Raw genomic sequence first — 22,865 nt, 5'->3', positions numbered from 1 at the left:
TTGAATGATAATTATTTTTCACTTCTCATGCTCTGTAATGTGGGGCGATGGAGACGAGTAAACACTAGGAGTTTCGAGTAAATACTCACGAACGAGTGAACTTGTAGAATAAAGGCAGTATTTACTCATCATTCGGTAGTATTACTCGTCTCCCATCGCCCCACATGACAGCTCAAAAAGTTCTCGACATAAAATTACTTTTTCACTTCTCATGCTCGTAAAGTTCGTGTTTATGCTGGATCTATGCGACATAAAATGACTTTTTATGCTGTAGTGTATAAAGTAAAATCTTCGTCTATCACCAAGGCAATCAGGTTGTAAACAGCCACAAACAAAGTTTCTACATATTTTTTATTAATTTTTAATTTATATAAAACTAAAAATCAATCAAATCAATCAAAATAGACCAATAAAATAAAAAAAACTTAAAATGATAATATTTATGCGTGAACAATAAATGTAGTAAGTGAACAATTGTTTCCACTGATGCCATTTCATGTCGTCGCCATCGAAGTGAAAACAAGAGTGTAAAACTCGAGCATTAAACCCATTTTACCCTCGACTTGTCTATCCACCTTCGCCGTACCGACTCGGGTGGCTATATAGTGGTGGGTGAACGTCTTGGGTAAAATGGCTCGTTTTATGCTCTTGATGTACAATCTACTATTGTTCTAAGTTTAACATAAGTATCCTAGACATAACGCCTGTGAACTAACAAATTGCAAAATTTCCACACGCGTATATCGAAGTTTGAATATTTGTCGCCGTGGCGCATAAGTATACATATATATTTCATTTTTTTAAATTAAGCTCAAATTGTAGCTGACTCAATTGTCTTGAAGAGCTTTTCTCAAATTTTTGATATCATTCTTCGGAAAAAAGTGTTTTTGTTTTCACTATTTCGGCCATTACTTTTTTGTTAAATTCTCGAATAATTCTTTTTGCACCTTACAGCTCTCGTGAATACGCGTCTTTTGAGCCTTTTTAGAATATCATATCTTCACAACTCTCCGAGATATAAGGGGATCGCACGTTTTCGTGAAATCGGAGCCTACATTGGAGCGAACGAAAAGACATATTTCCAATGTCAAAATAAACCATATCGAAATGCAGACGACTTTGACACCTAAAATTTACTCAAGGAACCCAGCTAAAAAATGGAATGAAATTTTCCCCAATAGTAGACGGCTGGCACGGCCTTTCCTTTTCCATGTTTAAAAAATTGTGTCATGTCATTTAAGGCTGCGATAATGACGAAGACGGAGGTTTAAAAGCTGAAGTCTCTTCGGACCAGAAAGAATCGAAGTTATTAAAGGTTTTGGACGGATATCTGTAATGTTTCATAAAAGCAGACTCAGCATATGCTTTAAATCGTTTCCTTTCTAAATCTTCGGCCGCCCAAGCCTCTTTTGAAACGGGCGTAAGGGCCCTAAACCAGTCGGGTACCCTCTCGTCCATGTACTGCCACCGCCGACGCCAAACTTTGAGTGTCTCGCAAAAGTGGCCATGGGTGCCTGCCGACCAGGTAGGAATTCTGTAAAAAAATATTTTTTACTTCTATAACTTTTTCACCAGGATACACGTAAAAGTACAGTCGCGAACTGGGATTGTTGAGCCACGTGCTACGTACGTAATTTGACCGTGTAATGCTATTCTGGTTTATTATGAACTAGCTTTTGCCCGCGAGTTTGTCTGCGTAGATTTCGATATTTAGTCGAACCTTTTGAGTCCCCGGTACTGCCTATTTGCAACTTTTCATTTCGCAACTCTAAAACTGTAAATATTTCAGGATTTATTTCAGGGCCATCGTGTAGAACCCATTAGCATGGCCTACCAATCCCTACAAGGTATATTTAATAATAATAGCGTGAGATACAACATGAAGTTGACGCATGATGTCTCTGTCTTATTTACGTCGTTAGAAGAGAACGGCATGTTTCTCTCAAATAGTTTCGACAAGCGCGAGACAAGCGCATTCCGGTTATTCGCCATCTAGCGTCACAATTGCAAACCACTACGAAAGCCTCATAGCTGAAATGTAGCTGACGGCGGCCGATCGTAAAATCCGCCAGATCACGAAATTCCTAGGCATATCGTGAAACGCCGCCATTTCATGATATGCCTAAACGTTGGCCAGGCATATCACGATGTGCCTGAGAAATAATACGGCAGATCGATTAGAGCAACGCATTCGTCGATATTCCTAGCTCTATACCGGGCACATCGTAAAATAGTTTCTTTTTTGGCCACTGGTGGCGCTGCGTATGCAATGGCGGCCGTGACCAGCTGACCGGCCGTGTTTGTTTAGCGCGTGACAAATGTCGGCGTCGCAACAAAATGATCTTTAAACCGAAAATAGTGATTGAATTCAAAATAGAAGTGCAAAAGAAGCTTTTGAACATCAGCTCCGTTCTTTTTATGTGAATCAAACGGACTCTGTGCACAATGTGAAAAAACCATGCACGTCTGCCCGTATTTTAGAGGTTAGTATTTTGTTGATAAATAAAGTATTCACTAGTTGTTATTTATTTATATAGAAAAATTTAGGTACGACGAGCGAAGCGAGGAGTGGTTAGTATTAATTGTGATCACGACGCACGAGCCGAGCGAGCGAAGCGAGCGTGCCGCGGGAGCGGCCGGCGAAGTGCCAGAACCGATATGGCGGCGTTTCATGATACGCCTAGGAATTTCATGATCTGCTTAAACTGGCCAAATCATGAAATGGCGGCGCTTCATGATATACCTAGGAATTTCATGATCTGCCTAAACGTCACTAGGCAAATCGCTAAATGGTGAGTTTTGAACGATATGGCGGATGTCCCTTAGCCAATTCAAGAAATGGCGGCATTTCACGATATGCCTAGGAATTTCGTGATCTGGCGGATTTTACGATCGGCTGCCGACATATATAATACAGTTCCTCCACCTACACACTGCAACGAATCACACAAACCCATCTATTACTACAACTACACTACACTGACGTTTCGTTTCGAACTCTACCAGAGCTCATCTTCAGAGCAACACAACACCATGCTACCAGATTCACCAATTTATAACCAACTATTATTTGATTTGATGAAATGTTGTGTTGCTCTAAAGGTAAACAATTATTATTATTATAAATAATGTGGATTTCTTATGCTTTTTTAAACATTTTTCGAAAGAAATTGCATCAAGAATTGCTATCGAACCTAATGATAGGTATTATGTTATGTGGGTACTGGCCATTAAAGGGCAACACACACAGAAAGCGTGCGCGGGTCGGGTCGTGTCCGCCGCGAGAGCCGCGCGGTTCGTTGTATTCACACAGAGAGCGGGTCGGACCCGCGGCGAGCCCGCAGCGGCTATCAATGTTGCCAGTTTAGTGACTTAGTCCCTAGAAGTGACGACTTTTGCTTAAATCTTAGCGACCGCAAAAAAGTTTTGACGAACAACAATTTATCTGGCGACTTTTGGAGTGCAAATTAAAACAGTTCTAGAACCAACAATAGATACGATATTTTTGTCAACTCGACACAGAATTATACAGTGCCGAGAGAAATATGTGGAAAACGACAAACGCGCTTGCGCACCAAGGTCAAACTTCATTTACTTACTTAATTAAATCCAATTATGCGATGGATGAAATTTTTAAAAGTGGCTGATTTTTTTTTATCGACAGGAATAAGCTTATACTAGTCAATGGAAAAAAATATCAGATTTTTCTGTTGTACCAATTGTTTAAAAAAATAAAATACTTAGATTTTATTCTCGCCAAAATGAACTAGTTACTGCGCATGAATACGGTTTTTAGGGTTCCGTAGCCAAAATGGCAAAAACGGAACCCTTATAGTTTAGCCATGTCGGTCTGTCTGTCTGTCCGTCCGCGGCTTTACTCAGGGACTATCAATGCTAGAAAGCTGTAATTTTGCACGGATATATATGAAAACTATCCCGACAAAAGGGTACAATGAAAAATTAAAAAAAAATAGTTTTGGGTACCTCCCATAGACGTAAAGTAGGGTTTTTTTTTCATCCATCCTATAGTGTGGGGTCTTTTAAAATAAAACCATTAGGGGGTTACTGAGACGATTTTCGATTCACTGATTTGTTTGCGAAATATTCAACTTTAAAGTACAAATTTTCATTTAAATCGAGTTTTAGGGGTTTTTAACTTAAGCTTTAGGGATTAATATTTTTGAGAGTTGGTAACTCTGCGCTCGGCCCGCGCGCTGTTTGTGACAGAGAGCGCGCTGATTCTGATCGATATTTGGATCTAAATACGACGACTTGGCTTGTAAAAACTGACCTGAACAACAAAAATGGCTCCGAATAAATGTGCATATTATATGTGTAATAACACGTATGAATTTAAACACAATTTTAAGAGCGAGGCATCCAAAACCTTCGCGTTGATGCAATTGAAAAAAAACGAAAGCACATTGGACTGAGGAAGAAAAAAAATTTGTATGAGTTTGTATTACAAGTCTCCGGCTGCGTACAAATATTTACTGCAAACTGGCGTAGTGTTAGCGGCACCTACAACAATACAAAACTGGCTACAAGCCACTAATTGTTTGGCAGGTTTAAGTCAAGATGTTCTTCAAAATATTCAAAATAAATTTAAAGATAGGACAATTAAAGAAAAAGCATGTGCTGTATGCTTTGATGAACTGAGCATTAAAATTGATTTAGAATACACGAAAAAATATGATTTAATAGAGGGATTTGAAGATTTTGGTGGTGGTGATCGTTCCCCCAAGGAAGCTAAGTAGGTACGCATTGGTGTTTGTTGCCAGAGGGATTTATTCAAATTGGAAAATCCCTCTGGCATATGTTTTGTCACACAATAATGTCAAAGCGGAGAAGTTGATTGTGTTGCTTAAATGTATTATAAGCGAATTGTTTTTGAATGGATTATTACCAAAGGTGATTGTATGTGATTAAGCAACAACTAATCAAAAAGCAATAAAATCCTTAGGGGCAACGAAAGATGATCCTTTTTTTTTATTGATGATCGTAAATTATTTGCTATTTTTGATGCGCCTCATTTAATTAAAAATATCAGAAATAATTTACTAGATAACGATTATGATTTGAATGGGAATATGATTTCTTTTGGTAATATAATGTATATAATATTGATAAAAATAATAAGAGTAAGTCATTAAGAAAACTGACTCCAATGCATATACAGCCAAACAACTTCCAGAAAATGAAGGTCAAATCTGCGACACAAGTGTTGAGAAACTCAGTAGCGGCAGCAATTGAAACCGCTATAACAAGCGGAGAGCTAAAAAGCGATACCGCAAAAAATACAGCTGATTTCGTAAGAAATATGAACGATTTATTTGATTTGTTAAATTCTAAAAATAAATTTAATCAAAATCCCTGTAAATGCGCAATAACAAAAAACAAAAATTCAAGCATCCATAAATCTTAACAGAAAGGTCTGGAAACCTTCAAAGACTTAAAAAAAATCCACGTAAATAAAAAAAATGAGAAAAAAATTACATCCCCTCCCTGCTTTGAAGGAATGCAGCATACGATCAACGCTGTACTTCAGCTTTCCACGGAAGAATTTTCACCGGGCACTGGAGTCAATCTTCTAATGACATACCGCTTAAATCAAATGTGATTGAGAATCTATTTGGGATTTATAGAATGAGAGGTGGCTGCAATCGAAATCCGACGTCAAAAAGTTTGAGAGCAATGTTTCGATCAAATCTGTTGAATAATTTAATAAAATTAGATAAATCGAATTGTGAATCAGATGATAACTTTTTGTCGTCGTCAGCAGCAAAACACACAATCATCAACAGCATCGACTTCGGTATCAAATGCTGGCCCATCAACGTTGACAGCAGTACCTTCCCATCCCCCGTCTATTCCAGCTGATTCGCACGCAACTGGGGCCATGCCCGATGATGAACATGTAACATCAGAAGCAGTAACTTTGGAGGATTGTTCAGTTGTGTATTTTGCTGGCTGGCTAGGCAAAGTATGCGTAGAGAAATTTGATTGCTCTACGTGTACACGTGCTTTGCTTAATGATGAAGTTGATTTATTAGATAAAAAACAATTATTGTTGATTAACAAAACGTATTCTAATTTGACAACTCCGAAACTGAAATTGCCTACTGATTTTTTGTCCAAATTAGTTAATGAAATGCTTGATGTTTTTAATAGCAGCATGAATTTGATCCACAAAACGAATTTAGTATCAAATTTAATGACACACATGAAAAACATTTTAAACCTGCCAAACGATTACCACGATTTTAGTCATCTTGATTTTCTAATGAAAAAATTGTTAGAAGTTAAGATTCACGATTATTGCAAAATGAGGAAAAAAAAATTTCTGCAGCATATATAATCCAGTACGGTATTAACTAATCATAATAATCAATCTGATTACATGTATGTGGGAATGAGGGTGGATTAATGTTAGAATGATTTGATGTAAACGAGCGACCGAATGACTGAAGACTAATGTGGAGTGAATGAGACGAGCGAATGAGTAAAAGAGTGGGAGTTACGATCGGGTGAGCCTAGTTGCTGCATGTGTTTTCTGTTTTATTTTGTCAATTAACGTATTCCTCTTAGTTTTTTTTTAATAAACTTTTCTACTTTGTGTTTTAAAGTTTGTTTTCCTTCGCACGATCCCACATGTATAATCGATTACATCAATCGGATTAACCATCAATCTCGATTAATGTAATCGAAATTAATAGGTTAATCGTCGATTAACAAAGGCATCAACGGGCACGGAACTCGCACCGAGGTGCCCAAATTCTATGTGAGGTGATCTCCGAGCGGAGGCGCCTGCAGTAGAAGTGCAGGCAGGCATTGACGGGAACATTGAGATGAACATTGCCAGTAACCTTGTCGAGAACTTCGACGGAAACTTTTCAGGAACTTTGACGGAAACTGACTGGAGAATTGACAGTAACATTCCATTCATCCATCCATCTATTCATCCATCCATCCATCCACCCATTAACCATTATAGTTCCCGACAATGTTCCTGACAATGTTTCCTTCTATGTTGCCGCCAATGTTTCCGTCAAAGTTCCCATCAAAGTTCCCGACAATGTACCCGTTAACGTTCTCTACAAGGTTCATGACAATGTTCCCATCAATGTTCCCGACAATGTCCCTGACAATGTTTCCTTCAAAGTCAATGATCCCGTTGAAAGTTCCCAACAATGTTTCTGACAATGTTTCCGCCAGTGTTTCTATCTTAAGTTTCCGTCAATCCTCCTGTCAAAGTACCCGTTAAAGTTCTAGACAAGGTTCCTGACAATATTCCCATCAATGGTCCCGTCCTCTGGTGTGTGCTGTGGTGTCCTAAAGGTTATAGTAAGTAGATACATTTTGATTAAAAGTTGAATGTTTCAAATAAATTCAGCTTTTACATTCCGTTTTTTATTCAAATTTTCCTTATCTTTTGAAGTTGGACGAAATCCCCAATAGGAGGTACCTATGTTAGACCTGTGGTTAGACCAATCGGAAATTCATTAGTAGGCCCAATCATGAAATCCTGAAACCCTTTAATCCTGAAACCCTTTGATGGTTGAAATTTTATCGACGAGTAAAATAACTGTCACTCACTGAAAAGTAGGTACGTAAATGTGATAGTGACAAATGTTTTGTTCATCAATAAAGGGTTGATTTTGATAGAAAACACGATAGTTGTTTTACACAGACTGAATTTATTTTTTTAATACCACAGATAAGTATACACAATAGATACTAGTTTAGTAAACACTATAGATGGCGCTATTAGCGACTAAGTAGGTACTATAAGACTATTTTGATATATTTTAACACCTCCACTTATCAAAATAATCTAAGCATTTAACAAAAAAATAACAAAAAAAAATCAACAAAACATGAGTATAATCATATTTATATTATACTCTGTATGCCTAACTTCTTAACAAAATAGTAATGTTTAACACTAGGTAAACCTTTGGTTAAAAGGTCAGCGGGCATTTCAGAAGTTGGCAGGTAAACAATTTTTACCAATTTATTAGCGACCGCTTCCCTGATAAAGTGGTGACGCACATCTATGTGTTTTGTTCTTTTATGGAACAAAGGGTTTTCTGTCAACTTCTGAGCTCCCTGATTATCATTATATAAAATAATTGTATACTTACAATTAACAATTTCTGACAACAAATTTCTTAAGTAAATTCCCTCTTTACAAGCTTCTGATACAGCCATGTATTCGGCTTCTGTGCTTGACAGTGCCACTGTTGGTTGTTTTTTACATTCATAAGAAATTACAGTACCTGACAATTTAAAACAGAAACCCGTGTAGGATTTTCTGTCAACCGTGTTTGAGGCCCAATCAGAGTCTACAAAACCTTCTAACTTGCAATTGTCTTTAGTAAACATTAAACCATAAGATTTTGTTTTCTTTAAATATTTTAAAATCCTCTTAACATGTTTCCAATGAACTGATGTAAAACAATTGTTGAATTGGCTCATAAAACTGACACTGTAACTGATATCTGGACGTGTGAGTACTGAGAGGTACATCAGGCTTCCTATAAGTTGCTGGTATGGATACTGCTCACAAACTTTTTCAGGTTTTTCTAATTTTAAATTATTTTCAATCGGAGTATCCACCACATTACAATTTGACATGTTGAATTTCATCAAAATATGGTTTACAAATTGTTCTTGATCTAAGGATATACTGCCATTTTCATACAGTTTTACTCTCATGCCTAAACATTTTTTAACTGTCCTAAATCTTTAATTTTAAATTCTGCCATTAAATTGTTTTTTAGCTCTTCTGTCATAGTGTCACTGTTAGAAAATATGAAAAAATCATCTACAAACACAGTTACTATAATCTGACCATTTTGAGTTTTTTTATTATACAAACATGGCTCTAATTTGGACTTAATAAAACCTAGCTTAATTAGGCAAAGGTCAACTCTTTGGTTCCACGCTCTAGCAGACTGCTTTAAACCATAAATAGCTCGTTTTAATTTAAGCACAGTATTACTTTTACATTCTAAATCTGGTGGGTTTGCATATAGACATTTTCATTTAGGTAGCCATTTAAAAACGCTGTAGTCACATCAAGATGGGTGATTTTAAAATTTAACTGAACACTTAAAGCAAATAATAAGCGTAAAGTTGAATACCTTAGAACTGGTGAATAAGTTTCTTTGTAGTCCACATCTTTCACCTGGGTAAAACCCTTTGCTACTAGACGCGCTCTGTATCTCACTTTATTATCACTTTCAAGTTTTTTTTTAAAAACCCACTTACACTGTACCACTCTGTCTGCTTCCTTGTCTTCTACAACTTCCCATGCCTGGTTGTCTTCAAAAGCTTTTAGTTCCTCCTTTATAGCCTGTTTCCACATCTCTTTTTCTGGCCCATTCATCGCCTCTTCATAAGTGATTTCTTCACCACAAGACTCCATCTGGTCTACCAGACATAGGTTTGTGAAACCATATCTCTCTACAGGTTTTCTGACACGCTTGCTGTTAAGATTGGAGACTGTCACTTCTCTTGACACTTCTTCCTCTTCACATAAAGTATGATATGAGTCATCTGATGTAGAGCCTGAGCTGTTTATATCACAGACATAGGTAGGATCATCTGGATTTAGACTGGAACTATCATCTGTTTCTTCCTCCACTGGTTCTATCTGCTTCTGCTCTGCAACTTGCTCTTGTATTACTACATGTGCCATATTATCTATTTTTTCCATGATAATGACATCTCGGCTTGTAGTAACCTGTTTTGTTTCTGGGTTGAATATTCTATATCCCTTTATATTTTCAGGATAACCAATTAAAATGCATCTGACAGCTTTCTTGTCCCATTTTTGTCTTTTATTTTTGGGCACATGCACCATTACAGGACTTCCGAATACCCTGACATGACCCAAATCAGGCTTATTTCCAGTCCATCTCTCAAATGGTGTCATATCTCCTAGACCTGAGGCTGGCGACCTATTCTTCAGGTATACTGCCGTGTTGACTGCCTCTGCCCAAAAAGTTTTGTCTAGTTCAGCCTCAAAAAGTAAACATCTTGCACGTTCAACTACTGTTCTATTGAAACGTTCACAACAACCGTTCTGCTCTGCGGTGTACGGGTTTGTTTTTTGATGGACAATACCTGCTGATTTTAAATAGCTTTCCATCAAGTCTGAACAAAACTCTCCACCATTATCTGTCCTCAACTGTTTCATTTTCTTCCCTGTTTGAGTTTCAACCATGGTATGAAATTCTTTGAAATACCGCAGCACTTGGTTCTTCTCTTTCAAAAAATAAACAAATGACATCCGACTGGCATCATCTACAAAAAGCAAAAAATATTTTGCCTGACCAATAGATTTGGTCTCCATAGGCCCACATAAATCTGAGTGTACCAACTCTAATAAGTTTTCACTTCTATGGTTTGCCGATGGAAAAGGTAAACGTGCTTGTTTGCCTTCGCAACATACCTTGCAGTTAGACTTCTGGATGTCAGCCTTATCTTTGTAGGATATTCCCTCTACAGCGCCATTCCTCATTTTTTCAAGGTCATTACTATTTAAATGTCCGAGTCTTCTGTGCCACTGCCTCGCATCTGCGACGTGAACTGCCGCTGCTGCCAACACACTCTCTGATTTCACTGTGTTTAATTTGTACACTCCATTCTCCAAATTCGCAACTCCTATTAGCCTATTCTGTTGATTATGGATATGGCAAGCGTTCTTCGTAAACTTCACTGTGTTTCCATTTGCTATCAACTGGCTGACTGATAATAGATTTGTTGTAAGGTTCGGAATGCACAAAATGTTACGAACTGTGATATCTAACTGAGAATTATTCACTAATGTAGTGATCTGTGTATCGCCGGCACACATAACTGGCATGGATGTTTTATTTGCAACAACTATCTCTTTAATTTCGTGTACTGGATGAATAGACAACAAGCTTTCTTGATTCGCCGTCATATGAACGCTGGCCCCGGAGTCTATATACCAATCTTCTGTACTGAATTTACCATTAAGAAATGCCACACTAAATGCACCGGCTTCTTTTATCTTTACTTCAGTACATTGGTTTTTATAGTGCCCTATTTTCTTGCATTTGTAACATTTTATTTGCTTCTCGGGTTTGTTTGTTGACGTTTGTTTTTTTTTCGAATGTGCAGTATTGCCATGTTTCGTTCGGGAATGCGACCAAAACGCCGATTCGCCTCCACTGCTGCCAACATCAGCTTGCATATCAAGAAGCTTCGTTTTAATGACATCGGTACTAACGGTCAATCCTGAGTGCTCTATGGCCATAATCATTGGCGCGAATTTTTCTGGAAGCCCGGCTAGAAGCAATGAACCAATCCATTCTTCATTTATTTCAAAGCCCGTTCCTTTCAATCGCTGCGCCGTTTCCACAATCTGAGACACATAGCTTGTCATTGACTCGCAATTATCGAGACGAATGGATATTAATGTTCGAAGCAAACTGATTTTTCTTGTAAATCCATTGTCATCAAATAACTGTTTCAGCTTCAGCCATAATGCACTTATTGTATTCTCATTTTTGATGTGCACATACAATGTAGAATCTATAGTCATCACAAGCTTCGCTTTTGCTTTTTTTTGATCATCTTCACTTAAATCCTTTGGTATGGCGTCAACGTCAATGCCTTCTAGCAACAGGAAATTTTTGACCGCGAATGCCCAATCATCATAGTTTTCGCGTCCTTTTAACTTCGGTACATTAACTATGTAACTTGAAGACGACATTTTGATAAATACACGAAATTAACTTGTTTTTACGGAATTATTTACGGTCTGGGCCATAACCTGATAGAAAACACGATAGTTGTTTTACACAGACTGAATTTATTTTTTTAATACCACAGATAAGTATACACAATAGATACTAGTTTAGTAAAAACTATAGATGGCGCTATTAGCGACTAAGTAGGTACTATAAGACTATTTTGATATATTTTAACAGATTTCACTTTCTAAATTATCGTGGCATTTTTTTTATGTTTTTTGCCAAACCCCCTTGTTTTTTAGATTTTATGATTCAAAACGTATAAATAAATGAATAATAAGTTTCTTTCAAAATCACTGATAAATACGGGCTAGAATATTAAAAACAAAACGTATTTTAGGTCACACTAATGAGACTAAAATAACACTAATGAAATTCCTTAAAACTCTAATGAGATGAAATACACACTAATGAAAATTGACACTTGCTATAATGCTAATATTCAGAGTCCGGAATTCTCGTAGCCACTATGAGCTGTCATAGGGACTTCTCATTTATCGACTACCGATTATGTACATTTTATCGATGCATTGTAGAAACAACATATTAAAGAAGATTAAAAATGAAACAGGCGGCCTTATCGCTAAAGAGGTACTCTTCTAATCATTTAGCAATAGTAGATTTCTTCGTATTACGAGGCATTTTCAATTTATATTTGAAGGAAATGTAACATTGTCAACGAGTGATTGACATAATGACATATGCAGATAAAATTACTAATCAAAGGTCATCATATTAATGGCCAGTACCCACATAACATAATACCTAACCTATCATTAGGTTTGATAGCAATTCTTGATGCAATTTCTTTCGAAAATGTTTAAAAAAGCATAAGAAATCCACGTTATTTATAATAATAATAATTGTTTACCTCTACTTTTAATCTTCGCATAATGCATCGATAAAATGTACATGATCGGTAGTCGATACATGATAAGTCCCTATGACAGCTCAAAATGGCTACGAGAATTCCGGACTCTGCAATATTAAATGATATTGTAACGGATAACTCACGTCTTCACGGGTAATTCACGTCACTCGGTTTAAGACGTGAGTTATCCGTTACAATGTCATTTAATATGAGTGTCTCACGTTAGTATAATGCTAATGCTTGGTTTGGATAGGTATTTAACTAAATGTAAACAAAACAACGTCAATTGATGTCTTAAATATTGAAATTCCCCCATTAAACTATCTAAACATTTATATTTCTGTCAAAATATCTTTATTCAATTTAGGCTATAACAATCACTTAATGAATGTAAAAAACAACAGTTGATTTTTTTGTTGCTTTTACTTATTATCTTAGAGCCTGTGACATGGATGAGAAATTTACAACTTTTTCTACTTTAAATATAAAATTAACCCAGTTAAGGTGACCTTTTCATGGTCTTTTTGTTTCGATATACTTAAACTATTGACCATTTAAATAAAAAAGTTTCGTAAAATACATGCTGTTGCTTATTTTAGCTTAGGGAGCACGTGAAAACGAGCAATGTGAAAATGACCCTAAAATGCAACCATACCTATTACGGCCGCGGGTGTTTTCAGTAACAACTGCACCAGTTACTATTTAAAATACCTAAATCTCGATAGGTGTGCCTCTAATATTTTATTTCCCTCAATTTCCCCAGGATCACGTCTCCTGACCTTGACCTGATAACAAAGGGACAAACCAGCAGGGGTACTACGGTACCTACTACAAAATACGAAAATCAAAGTTCATGTCGTTCGGTCCCTCTGACACTTATACTGTTTCATACGAGAGCGAGAGAGACGGTACGATACGAACTTCGATTTTCGAACTTCGGTGTATCATTTGAAACAAAAACACAATTTTCCAAATAGGTATAATACGCGACACGTAAGTAAACCTGAGCCAAAAATGAGTAAAAAATACATAGTTACAATAGTTAAGAAAGTGGTTTCCTAAAATTGTTCGCAATGATCCGTTTCCGTCACGTCGATTTCGAAACCTCGATTGATTACGCACTGACCAGCGGCCTTATGAGTAGGTTATATAACGTAGCGCCATCTACCAACCCTGTGATGTCCTAGTCAAGCTATAGATTGGGACAACGAGCGACAACCGTATCCTTAGTGTCTCACTAGATGGCAATACGTATCGTGTTATTTGTGTTCTCACTGGTGCCATCTATTGGAAAATCGAAGGAAAGAAAAATAGCCAGTTGAATAGCCAGTATTAGGGTGATACCATTTGCTTGTACTAGGTGGTGCCTCTGTTATATATGTACTCTCGTCTCGTGTCAATGGCTATTCATGTCACAACGTTATTAATTTCAGCGCCATCTGTTAGTTTAGCGGGGTACTCGATAGCACGTATTTGAAAACTTGAAGGTTTGTACGTGCAAACTTAACTCAATCGAGTGTCGCTAGTGGCTACCTCCCTTTTTAAGGGTTGAATTTTTATAGCCTAAGAGTTGAATTTTTTAGCCTATAGGTACCTGGCCGGGGATTTTCTCGATAGATTAGTAAAGTTTGCATTAAAATCCATTTAGCCGTTCTCACGTGATGCGCGGTCAAATAAACGACAAACAGAGAAACAGACAAAAATTCTAAAAACTGTTCGAACGTGTTCTGTTATCGATTCTAAGTATCCCCAGCCAACTTTTTTTCGAATATCTTCCATGTACAGATTTTCAACCCTCTTCAGCTAGACACTTGTCCCACCGCCGACGATGAGCGAGAAGCGAGCAGAGCGAGTAACTAGAAACGAGTGGGCGAGCAGTGAAAAGCGAGTGTTCGAGCACGACGGGCGATTACTCGCTCCACTCGCTCGAGCCGGGTATTGCTGAGCTAGTTTTATAGCTCAGCGAGTTTTATAGCTCTTGTCGCTGCGGCAAAAGATGTAAGAGCGAGTTCTCGCCGTCAGTGTGAACCGCCAGCGATCAACTATTAATATATATGTATCTTTTACTCACACAGGAACTTTTATTTTTTGTTCGTTTCTTGAGCGAGAAAATAGTCGATAGCCAATCGTTTCCTCGCCGGCGGTGAAACAACTGCCTTATTATATGTTTATATAGATAGATAGATGACAATATTTACTACGATTATGTACGTATAATCCGGCTAAATTATGAATAGTGGTGAGTGGCTCAACAATCACAGTTCGCGGTGGTACATAATATCCATTTTAACCTTTCGCTAAATCTCTACTAATATTATAAATTTGAAAGTAACCCTGCTGTCAGTTTATCTGTTACCTTTTCACGCTTCACCCGCTGAACCGATCATCATCATCATCATCATCAGCCTATGTTCGTCCACTGCTGGACATAGGCCTCTCCCATGGCACGCCACTGAGCACGATCCTCGGCTACTCTCATCCAGCTCTTGCCAGCCGCCCTGCGAAGATCATCGCTCCACCGAGTCTGAGGACGTCCTACGCTACGTTTGCCGATCCGTGGTCTCCACTCAAGAACTCGTCTACCCCAACGGTTATCGGTTCTTCGGGTTATATGGCCGGCCCATTGCCACTTCAGCGTGCTAATGCGCTGGGCTATGTCGATAACTTTGGTTCTCTGTCGGATCACTTCGTTACGAATTCTATCTTTCAGAGAAACTCCGAGCATAGCCCTTTCCATAGCACGTTGAGCAACTTTAAATTTGTGGACCAGCCCTAACGTGAGCGTCCATATTTCAGCACCGTATGTCATGACGGGTAGGACGCACTGATTGAAGACTTTCGTCTTTAGACTCTGTGGAATTGGTGATGTGAAGACTTGACGCAGTTTCCCACTTAGTAAAACGAATAAATCTTTCGCTGAACCGATTTAGACAAAATTCGGTATGAAGATAATTGAAATCCTGAAGAAGGACATGGGTTACTTTTTAACCTAGAAAAATGTATACTTAATACCCGCGGGATAGCGATAAGCGAATTCTGCGCACAGAATCCCAGGCAACAGCTACCCATAATACATATTTGTTTTTAAACTTACAAGCTTATGTATCTTAAGATCCATTGATATATGTTAATATAGAAGTCAGCTGCTAAAGGATTGATGTCGTCGTGCGTGGGGCCTCTGGATGCGCCGGCGGCCAAAGTTATCATAGTCATGCCCACACTGTAAGGGTCTATTAGCACCACTACACCTTCTCTAATATGATCTTTGTTAGGCCGGAATTCTTTAAGCATCGGTTCCTCTGTAAATAGATGTATTTGGTTAAATAAGCACATTAATATTACGTCATAAATTAAGAACTAAATAGTACCACACCATTTTGCCGTGCATAGTAAATTATTTTTAATTCTTGATTATCTTTTAAACAATAAGTGTTAGCCTAGGCCACTAGCTTGACAAAAATAACTCGTTGTATAATACAGTACGTATCGAGCTGAGGTGTTGAAGTTTTGACTCAGTCAAATGTTGACTGGTAGAAATCCCTTAGAGGGATAAGTTCACCTTTGTCCATGTATCTCAACGTTTGTAAATTTTGTAGTTTATTTATTTTGTATAATAAAGAGTTTACGTACATACATCCATAATTATGTACAATACAAAATATTATTTATTGAACACCACAAATTAAATGTACCACTTACTTTTATGTACTTTTTGCTCCAATTTGTTAGTTACAGTGACAAATTCTACGCCGAATCTAGTTTATTAGGAGTGAAGTGCCTGAACAACTCAAATAGGCTAACCAACAAAAAGTTGGAAAACTCCCGTCTTACATACATACATACATTCACGCCTTTATCCCTAAAAGGGGTAGGCAGAGCACGTGAAACTTGTCACTTCAAATTCAATATCTCAAAAACGGCTGAACTAATTTCGATGAAACATATCTAAGAACCATCGCTAGAAAACCTGATTTCAAATAAAAAAACCCGCATTCAAATAGGTCCACCCGTTTAAGAGCTTCGGTGCCACACACGAACACACACACACACACACACACACACACACACACACACACAAACACACACACACACATTATTAAAAATGGAATATCTCAATTTCATTCATTAGGTATACAATTACAGAATGAGCAAACAATCGCCTTAAATATAAAATATAGTTGCACACCTGTAGTAGGAGAACCTAGATCAATGGCCAGTCGAGGCCTCCAAAAGTATGTTCCTGGAAGAGTACCCTGAAATTTATGAAATAGGTTATAATATTAGGCTTATTAAATAATTGATATAACTTATAAATCAAATAAAATTTGATTTAAGACTTTCATGTTTTTGTGTTTATTAGCGCCTCCGGAAATATCATCATTGCCTTATCAAGAAGCGCTGCGTAAAATTAATAGTATGTTACTGCAGAGGGCGGGAAAAGTCATATGATTATATAACAATCTACCTACAATCTAAACAAAATTAACACTTTAATAGTAATAAAAATATACCTTACTGATAAAAGATGCTGCGCTACGAGTTAGGGATTTGTGGTGTGCTCATTAGGATATTTTTGTCACTACACATAGAACTCATTTTATTTTCGTAAAAATAACACGGCAGAAAATATTTGGTTCCACATAAAATATAGTAATCAAAATAAATTAAAATAAAACTCATAAGATTAGTAAGTATAAATATTATAAGTTTTTACTTTTAGTTAAAGTGGCAATTCCTAAACGCACAACATTAAAAAAAAAACTTGTTACAAAATATTAAGCAGCCCGAGAAGATAATTAAGTCTAAATACACCTTATTAAGATTTTGACACAATCATTATTGGCATTAGCTAAACGCAGAAAACAAAGTTTTTTTTTAATCTCGGTTTTTGTGCGTGACTATTGAACAATTGGCTGGCTGTTTGATGAATTTTTCGGTCTTGGATGGAATTAAAAGTAAAAAACCTGCACAATAATAAAACACTTCCCGGACATTGTACAGGAAGTAATGCCACTTTTTAAAATTTGTTATCATATCAACGCATATAACGACAACGATGGACTTCCCGGTCGATTTTTCCAATTACAATTGTTGTATAATTGTTATATTTTTTCGATAAAATGGTTCTCAATAGTTAAAGCTGTTGTTAATTAAAATTTATGTTCTTATGGATGTCACACGTTGTATAGAGCTTTTTTTCAAATAAATCCAAGGAAATAATACAATGTCACACACAATGTCACAATGTCACTTAATGATGAACTCGTAACGGAAACAATAACACTTATTTGAATTAAAAACCACTTGTTTTAGATTAGTTTTCCCATATAAGTATTTGTTTTTTTTTCTATTCCCGCCGAAATACTTTTTCATCTATTTTTTTTCTAAGCTGTTCGGGTTAATGTTTTTGCTACCACAGTGTACTTAAGTCTAGACATTGGAACTTTTCTATTGTTGATTCTATTGTTAGTTTTATTTCGTTATTGTTTTTTTTTCTCTATTTTCTAAAATCTTAGCAGTACACACTGTCAGTGTCGAATTGCTTTAATATAATTCTCAGTGAGAGCTGTCGAGGAGGTAGATGAATATGATTTATAAGAAGTTAGAACATAAGAAAAGAATAATAATTGTACATCTATTTCTGTTTGTTCTCCAAATAAAACTATAAAACTATAAAACCAAATTATGACGTTTTATGTAAAAAAAATGACGATACCTTAGTAATTTATTATTTTAATAAATTGTTAATAATTAATGTAAATCCTTGTTTATTATACCTACTGAATACCTGATTTAATATAATGAAATAAATCTAGTCAAATAGTCTATAGCCCTTTGAGTGATTTTGAGCTTTCTCATGAGGCCCATCGTTAGCGCCCGCGTCTCAGATCAGTATATCATCACTGGCAACACACACTGGTCAAAGACTTTTGACTTCAAACACTGCGGTAATTTGGATGAAAAGACACTGCGAAGCTTGCCGAACGCTGCCCAGCCGAGTCGGATTCGACGAGTGATCTCTTTCTCCACTACTCTCCTCTAATTTAAAATTAGAACGAATTTTCAATAAGTGCTACACAAAGACGTACTTCGTGTTCTATCATCACAAATATAAGGACATTATTTCCTTGGATGTTTGAGAAAACTAGTTTCTTCCAAAAACAAAGAAGGGGTTTTTACTTAATTATGCTCTTGATTTTCTCAACGATCTTATAAGAGAAAAAATTCTAATCTCTACTAAGTACATGAAATTGTGCGTTTTCCGAGTGCAATAATTTATGAGCTCAATTGCATTAAAATAATGTAAGATATTCTTAGAGCGCGAGTCGGACTAACATTTATTTATTTATTCACTTGGGCACAATATCATAATGCAATTACAAATAATGACTTAGTTCGTGACGCACAGTTTGGGAACCCATGACTTTATCTATACATGACAGTTTGGCTAACAAAAGAAAACTAGAGAAAGATAGATAATACTATAAAAACTCGCGAAATTTTTAAAACTCACCATTACTTTAGGCAAAATGTACAACAAAATAACTGTCAAAATACATTCGTTTCCAGCCATTTTAGGGCCTTCGAACTTTATACCTATAATTAAAAGTGAATCTTGTACCACTAACGAGCTCAAACTGAGAAGTAAGTACGTATTTAATTGATATTAAAGCGACCTGGTGTTTTGATAACGATAAATAAATTCGGATGTTTTCGTAACGCAGTCCGGAGGATGTGAAAAAGGACTCCGAGGCGGCTTCACGTTACTTGGCATAGTATTTGGAGCGTGCGTGAACGACAGCCGCCTTTTACTTCTCATAGTGCCTGTTCCATTCACTAATTTAGTCGCCGTGCGTTCAACTATTACAACTTTTCTTTCCTTTTTTATTTATTATTTAAAATCAAATTATTTCGTTAAACATAGGTAAATACAATTAGGTGATAAATAAACAAGGGAACAAACTATGATGTGCCAATAGCAGTAAATTGTAAGATAGGACGTGGTTAATAGTATGTTATAAAAATAATAAAGGTTATGGCAAAGAAAATCCTCATTTTTATACCATTTGCATCCGTTCGCACTCAAACTTGCCACTTAATAACCAATTTAACAATTTAACCAATTTAAACAGCGTGACCGTTTACACGTTGTTTTTTTACTAATCACTTTACACCTTAACTTGTCACCTGCACTAGCCACAAGTGTAAACAAGAATTAAATGAAGATTTACTTGAAAGACGTGGGGAGCTATTGGATTCTGAAGATCTTGACCTTGCATTGGAACTCCGGACTTTTTCTATTGGGTCTGAAATAGCTTGTGGTGTTTTCGGTGGAAAAATACACCTGCAGTTTATTTTTAATGAAAAAGGCGGGAAAGCATAAGAAAAATATTAGAATAAAATTAACTTTTTTAAAATATATTTTGAGAAAAAGTTTATTCTATTTCAAAATTATTCACCATTTTTGAGAGAAGCTTTATATTAGTCTCGGCTGGAAGAGCAATTGCTGGCTTCGTATTAGTTAATACTCATACTCAGCCAGCAATTGCCTACTTCCAAGCCACGACAATAATCTACTATAAATATCTTTGACAAAGTGGAAACAACTTTAATCAGACGTGATTACGTTACGAGGTAATCGGGAGCAGTGTTACCATTTCAAAATTCGAAAAATCTAGACAGATAACCGGACATTCCAAAAAAGTGGACGACAGCTTTTAAGGCTCTAAATTTATATCATTTTAGCGTATCGTGTTTTCGTTGCGTGTGGCTCCGACCAGTATCATGCATGATCATTAGTTTGGATGTAAAAAGATAAGTGAATGCAACACACCATGTCTGATATACCTTATGAGTTAAACCAAATAAATGGTTTGATTAATGTTAAAAATCAAATTGAGCATCCGTACTTAGCATACTTACGTGTGCTCGATACGATATGCCTGATCTCGCACTTAAAAGATAAAAATGTGGACCCAACCTTACTTGTTAGATTTTCTGTGGCTTATTTAATATTCACTTGAATTAATTTTCGAATAGGTCATCAATTTTTCAAATCAATACGAAAAGACCATTTGGGAACCATTGAACCATTTTGGGCTGTCAATTGTTATGTAGTCGTATTTAGAACCTGTTAACGTTTTCGCCAAGTTAAAGCGACTTGTAGATAAAATGATAACTTCCCCGTTGGAAGGTAGTACTCGAGCCTATACAGGAAAGTAAAATCATAAATAATCTGGAGCTTTAATGTCAAAATGCTTTGCCTTAAGTCACAAACTAACGTTTGTAGTAGCAGCCCTCAGGTTAGAATCTGAACTTTGATATTTTACGAGTATAATACCAACTTGGTCGGTTGTATAAAATATCAAAGTTCATGGAATACAAATAATACAATCTGCCGTAAAGAATCATAAAGTAACGTAAGTATACCTAACAAAGTCAAAAGTAAAAGTAAAAGATTTCATGACAGCATGCCAGTATCATTGTTTAGGAGTAAATACTTAATGAAATTTAATGTATCGAATGTCGCGCGTGACTGTAGGCGCCGCGCTGTGGCGGCAGCGTCGGGACCACGCACGGGGGCGCTGTGGCCGCCGCATCGATCCGCCGCCCCGCCCGACGCCGCTTGGGCGCACTTCACTCGCATCCAATACGACGACCTTTGCTTACTTCACTCCAACAATTTTATGTATGAAACTTAAGTATCTATATAATTTTGTTGTTTGGTAACCCCCCCAATAACAAAACTTGTCACCGCTCCGCGGCATAAAGGTCACTACTAGTCGAATACGGGCCACTCAGGCCATGTTCGGCAGTGCTACACGATCGACGTTTTTTTTTACTTTCTTCACATTGTTACAGTAAGCTTTGAGCCAGCTACAGCTACGGATCGAAAGTCTCCAAATGTGCGATGACAGTACCCACGAAAATGTGTGTGAGGCTTGACCTTCTCTCTATGGACATTATTGTTGTGAATATGAAATTCTAAATAAAAACTTTCAATTTAACTCTTTTTTATAAATAAAGTTGACTAAATTACCGTCCTATTTAAGTTATCAAAGTGCAATTAAGTGAAAATAAATACGCAAGTTGTAGTAGTGACTTAAAGTTGAACTCTGTCCCATTGTCACCTGAAGGAAAGTGATAAAGCGGCACCACGTTTCGCCATAGCAAATTACGTTATTCACATCATTTACCGGCGAGAGCCTCGCCATCCACCATCCGGGGACCATCCCTCAAAGCCTCGTCATTGAGTCGATTAGAAGCATCCCCGAGAGTGTCGGGAGCGGGGTCCGAATGCGGGCGCAGCGGGGGCGGAGGCGCGGCCAGCGGCGTCGGCGGCGTCCGCCCCGGCTACGGGTACGAGGCGCTCTCGGCCGCGAGCGACGGCAGCGACGGCGAGCCCGAGGAGGCGCCCGAGTACACTGCTTTCGAGATGGAGCTATCCGGCTGCGGGGAGTCCGCCGAGGGCCCTTCCTCGCGGGGCTCCGCGAAAGTCAACTTTCCCCCCGACGTGGACCTGGAGCGCCGCGCCACCGCCACCTACCACCGCGGCCGCGGCCGATCAATGAGCGCGTGGAGCGACATCAGCCGCTCCAGCATACGCTTTGAAGAAAGGTCAGTGTTTGCTTTGTTTATCTCTAGTACAATTTGTCGTGTCGACATATGGTCTAGTAACTAGTGCCTAGTGCCCACGGGTGCCAAGGGTTTTCGTAATTATGACCAATTCAAATATGTGTAAGTATACTGTTTCTGGAAGAAAATTTTCATAGTTCAAGAGAGGTAGGTACCATGCTATTTAGACTCAGTTTCAAGTGGGTGCTGTGGAAAAATGTTTCTGTGCTATACCTAAATAGTAACAAGTCATGCCACGAAGAGAGGAGGTTAACAAGGAGGTTATCTTAGTAAAGGGGGCTTTCTACATCCACTCACCAATAGGTACTTTATGATTTAACAATAAAAGCGAGCGCTATTTGGATCGCTAAAATGTTTGACGCATTCTGCCGCGGCTGGCCTCGTCTTAGCATGCGCAATTCGGAGCTCACGCTTGAATTCGCAAGAGCTTTAGTGCAATCATTCCAATTTCAACTCTACAAATGATTCAACTAAGTTTTGTTTTAAAACGTCACACTGACTGAACTGGCCTACATTTACATTTATTTAATGCATGTCAACTGAACGTATGCCCGCATTTGATTAATAAA

The 22,865-nt window shown here is 37.5% G+C and overlaps 2 protein-coding genes across 5 annotated transcripts in view; one reads left to right on the top strand and one right to left on the bottom strand.

Annotated features, from left to right (window-relative positions):
- LOC141434870 (uncharacterized) lies at window positions 1–22,656 on the bottom strand. 4 transcript variants are annotated; one of them, XM_074097366.1, is made up of 4 exons: window positions 22,594–22,656; window positions 16,847–16,913; window positions 15,755–15,959; window positions 1–1,534 (listed from the first exon to the last, which is right to left on the bottom strand). In XM_074097366.1, the coding sequence occupies exons 3-4, from the start codon at window positions 15,949–15,951 to the stop codon at window positions 1,237–1,239; spliced, it is 495 nt and encodes a 164-aa protein (XP_073953467.1). In that variant the 5' UTR covers window positions 15,952–15,959; window positions 16,847–16,913; window positions 22,594–22,656; the 3' UTR covers window positions 1–1,236. The 4 variants fall into 4 exon arrangements, with proteins under 4 accessions (XP_073953467.1, XP_073953459.1, XP_073953453.1 ...); XM_074097358.1 differs by lacking the exon at window positions 22,594–22,656 and adding an exon at window positions 21,858–21,931; XM_074097352.1 differs by lacking the exon at window positions 22,594–22,656 and adding an exon at window positions 21,792–21,893.
- Window positions 21,932–22,865, top strand: part of SLO2 (slowpoke 2) — a 149,259-nt gene continuing 148,325 nt past the window's right edge. The window contains exon 1 of the mRNA XM_074097341.1: window positions 21,932–22,278. Coding sequence (XP_073953442.1) covers window positions 22,097–22,278 — 182 coding nt within the window. The 5' untranslated portion in view covers window positions 21,932–22,096. The remainder of the gene's footprint in view (window positions 22,279–22,865) is intronic.

This window comes from Choristoneura fumiferana, chromosome Z (assembly GCF_025370935.1).
Source record: "Choristoneura fumiferana chromosome Z, NRCan_CFum_1, whole genome shotgun sequence".
Taxonomy (NCBI): Eukaryota; Metazoa; Arthropoda; class Insecta; order Lepidoptera; family Tortricidae; genus Choristoneura; species Choristoneura fumiferana.
Note: the sequence above shows the minus strand (reverse complement) of the source record. Positions and strands in the feature narration are given on the sequence as shown.

Bases quoted from the DNA above. Each gene is read 5' to 3' on its own strand.
- LOC141434870 (XM_074097352.1), bottom strand. From the start codon at position 21,893: ATGGTCCCCGGATGGTGGATGGCGAGGCTCTCGCCGGTAAATGATGTG. The intron at 16,914-21,791 runs GTGACAATGGGA...CATAAATTTCAG, and splicing joins GCTTTATCACTTTCCTTCAG to GGTACTCTTCCAGGAACATA. The intron at 15,960-16,846 runs GTGTGCAACTAT...ATCTATTTACAG, and splicing joins TCTAGGTTCTCCTACTACAG to AGGAACCGATGCTTAAAGAA.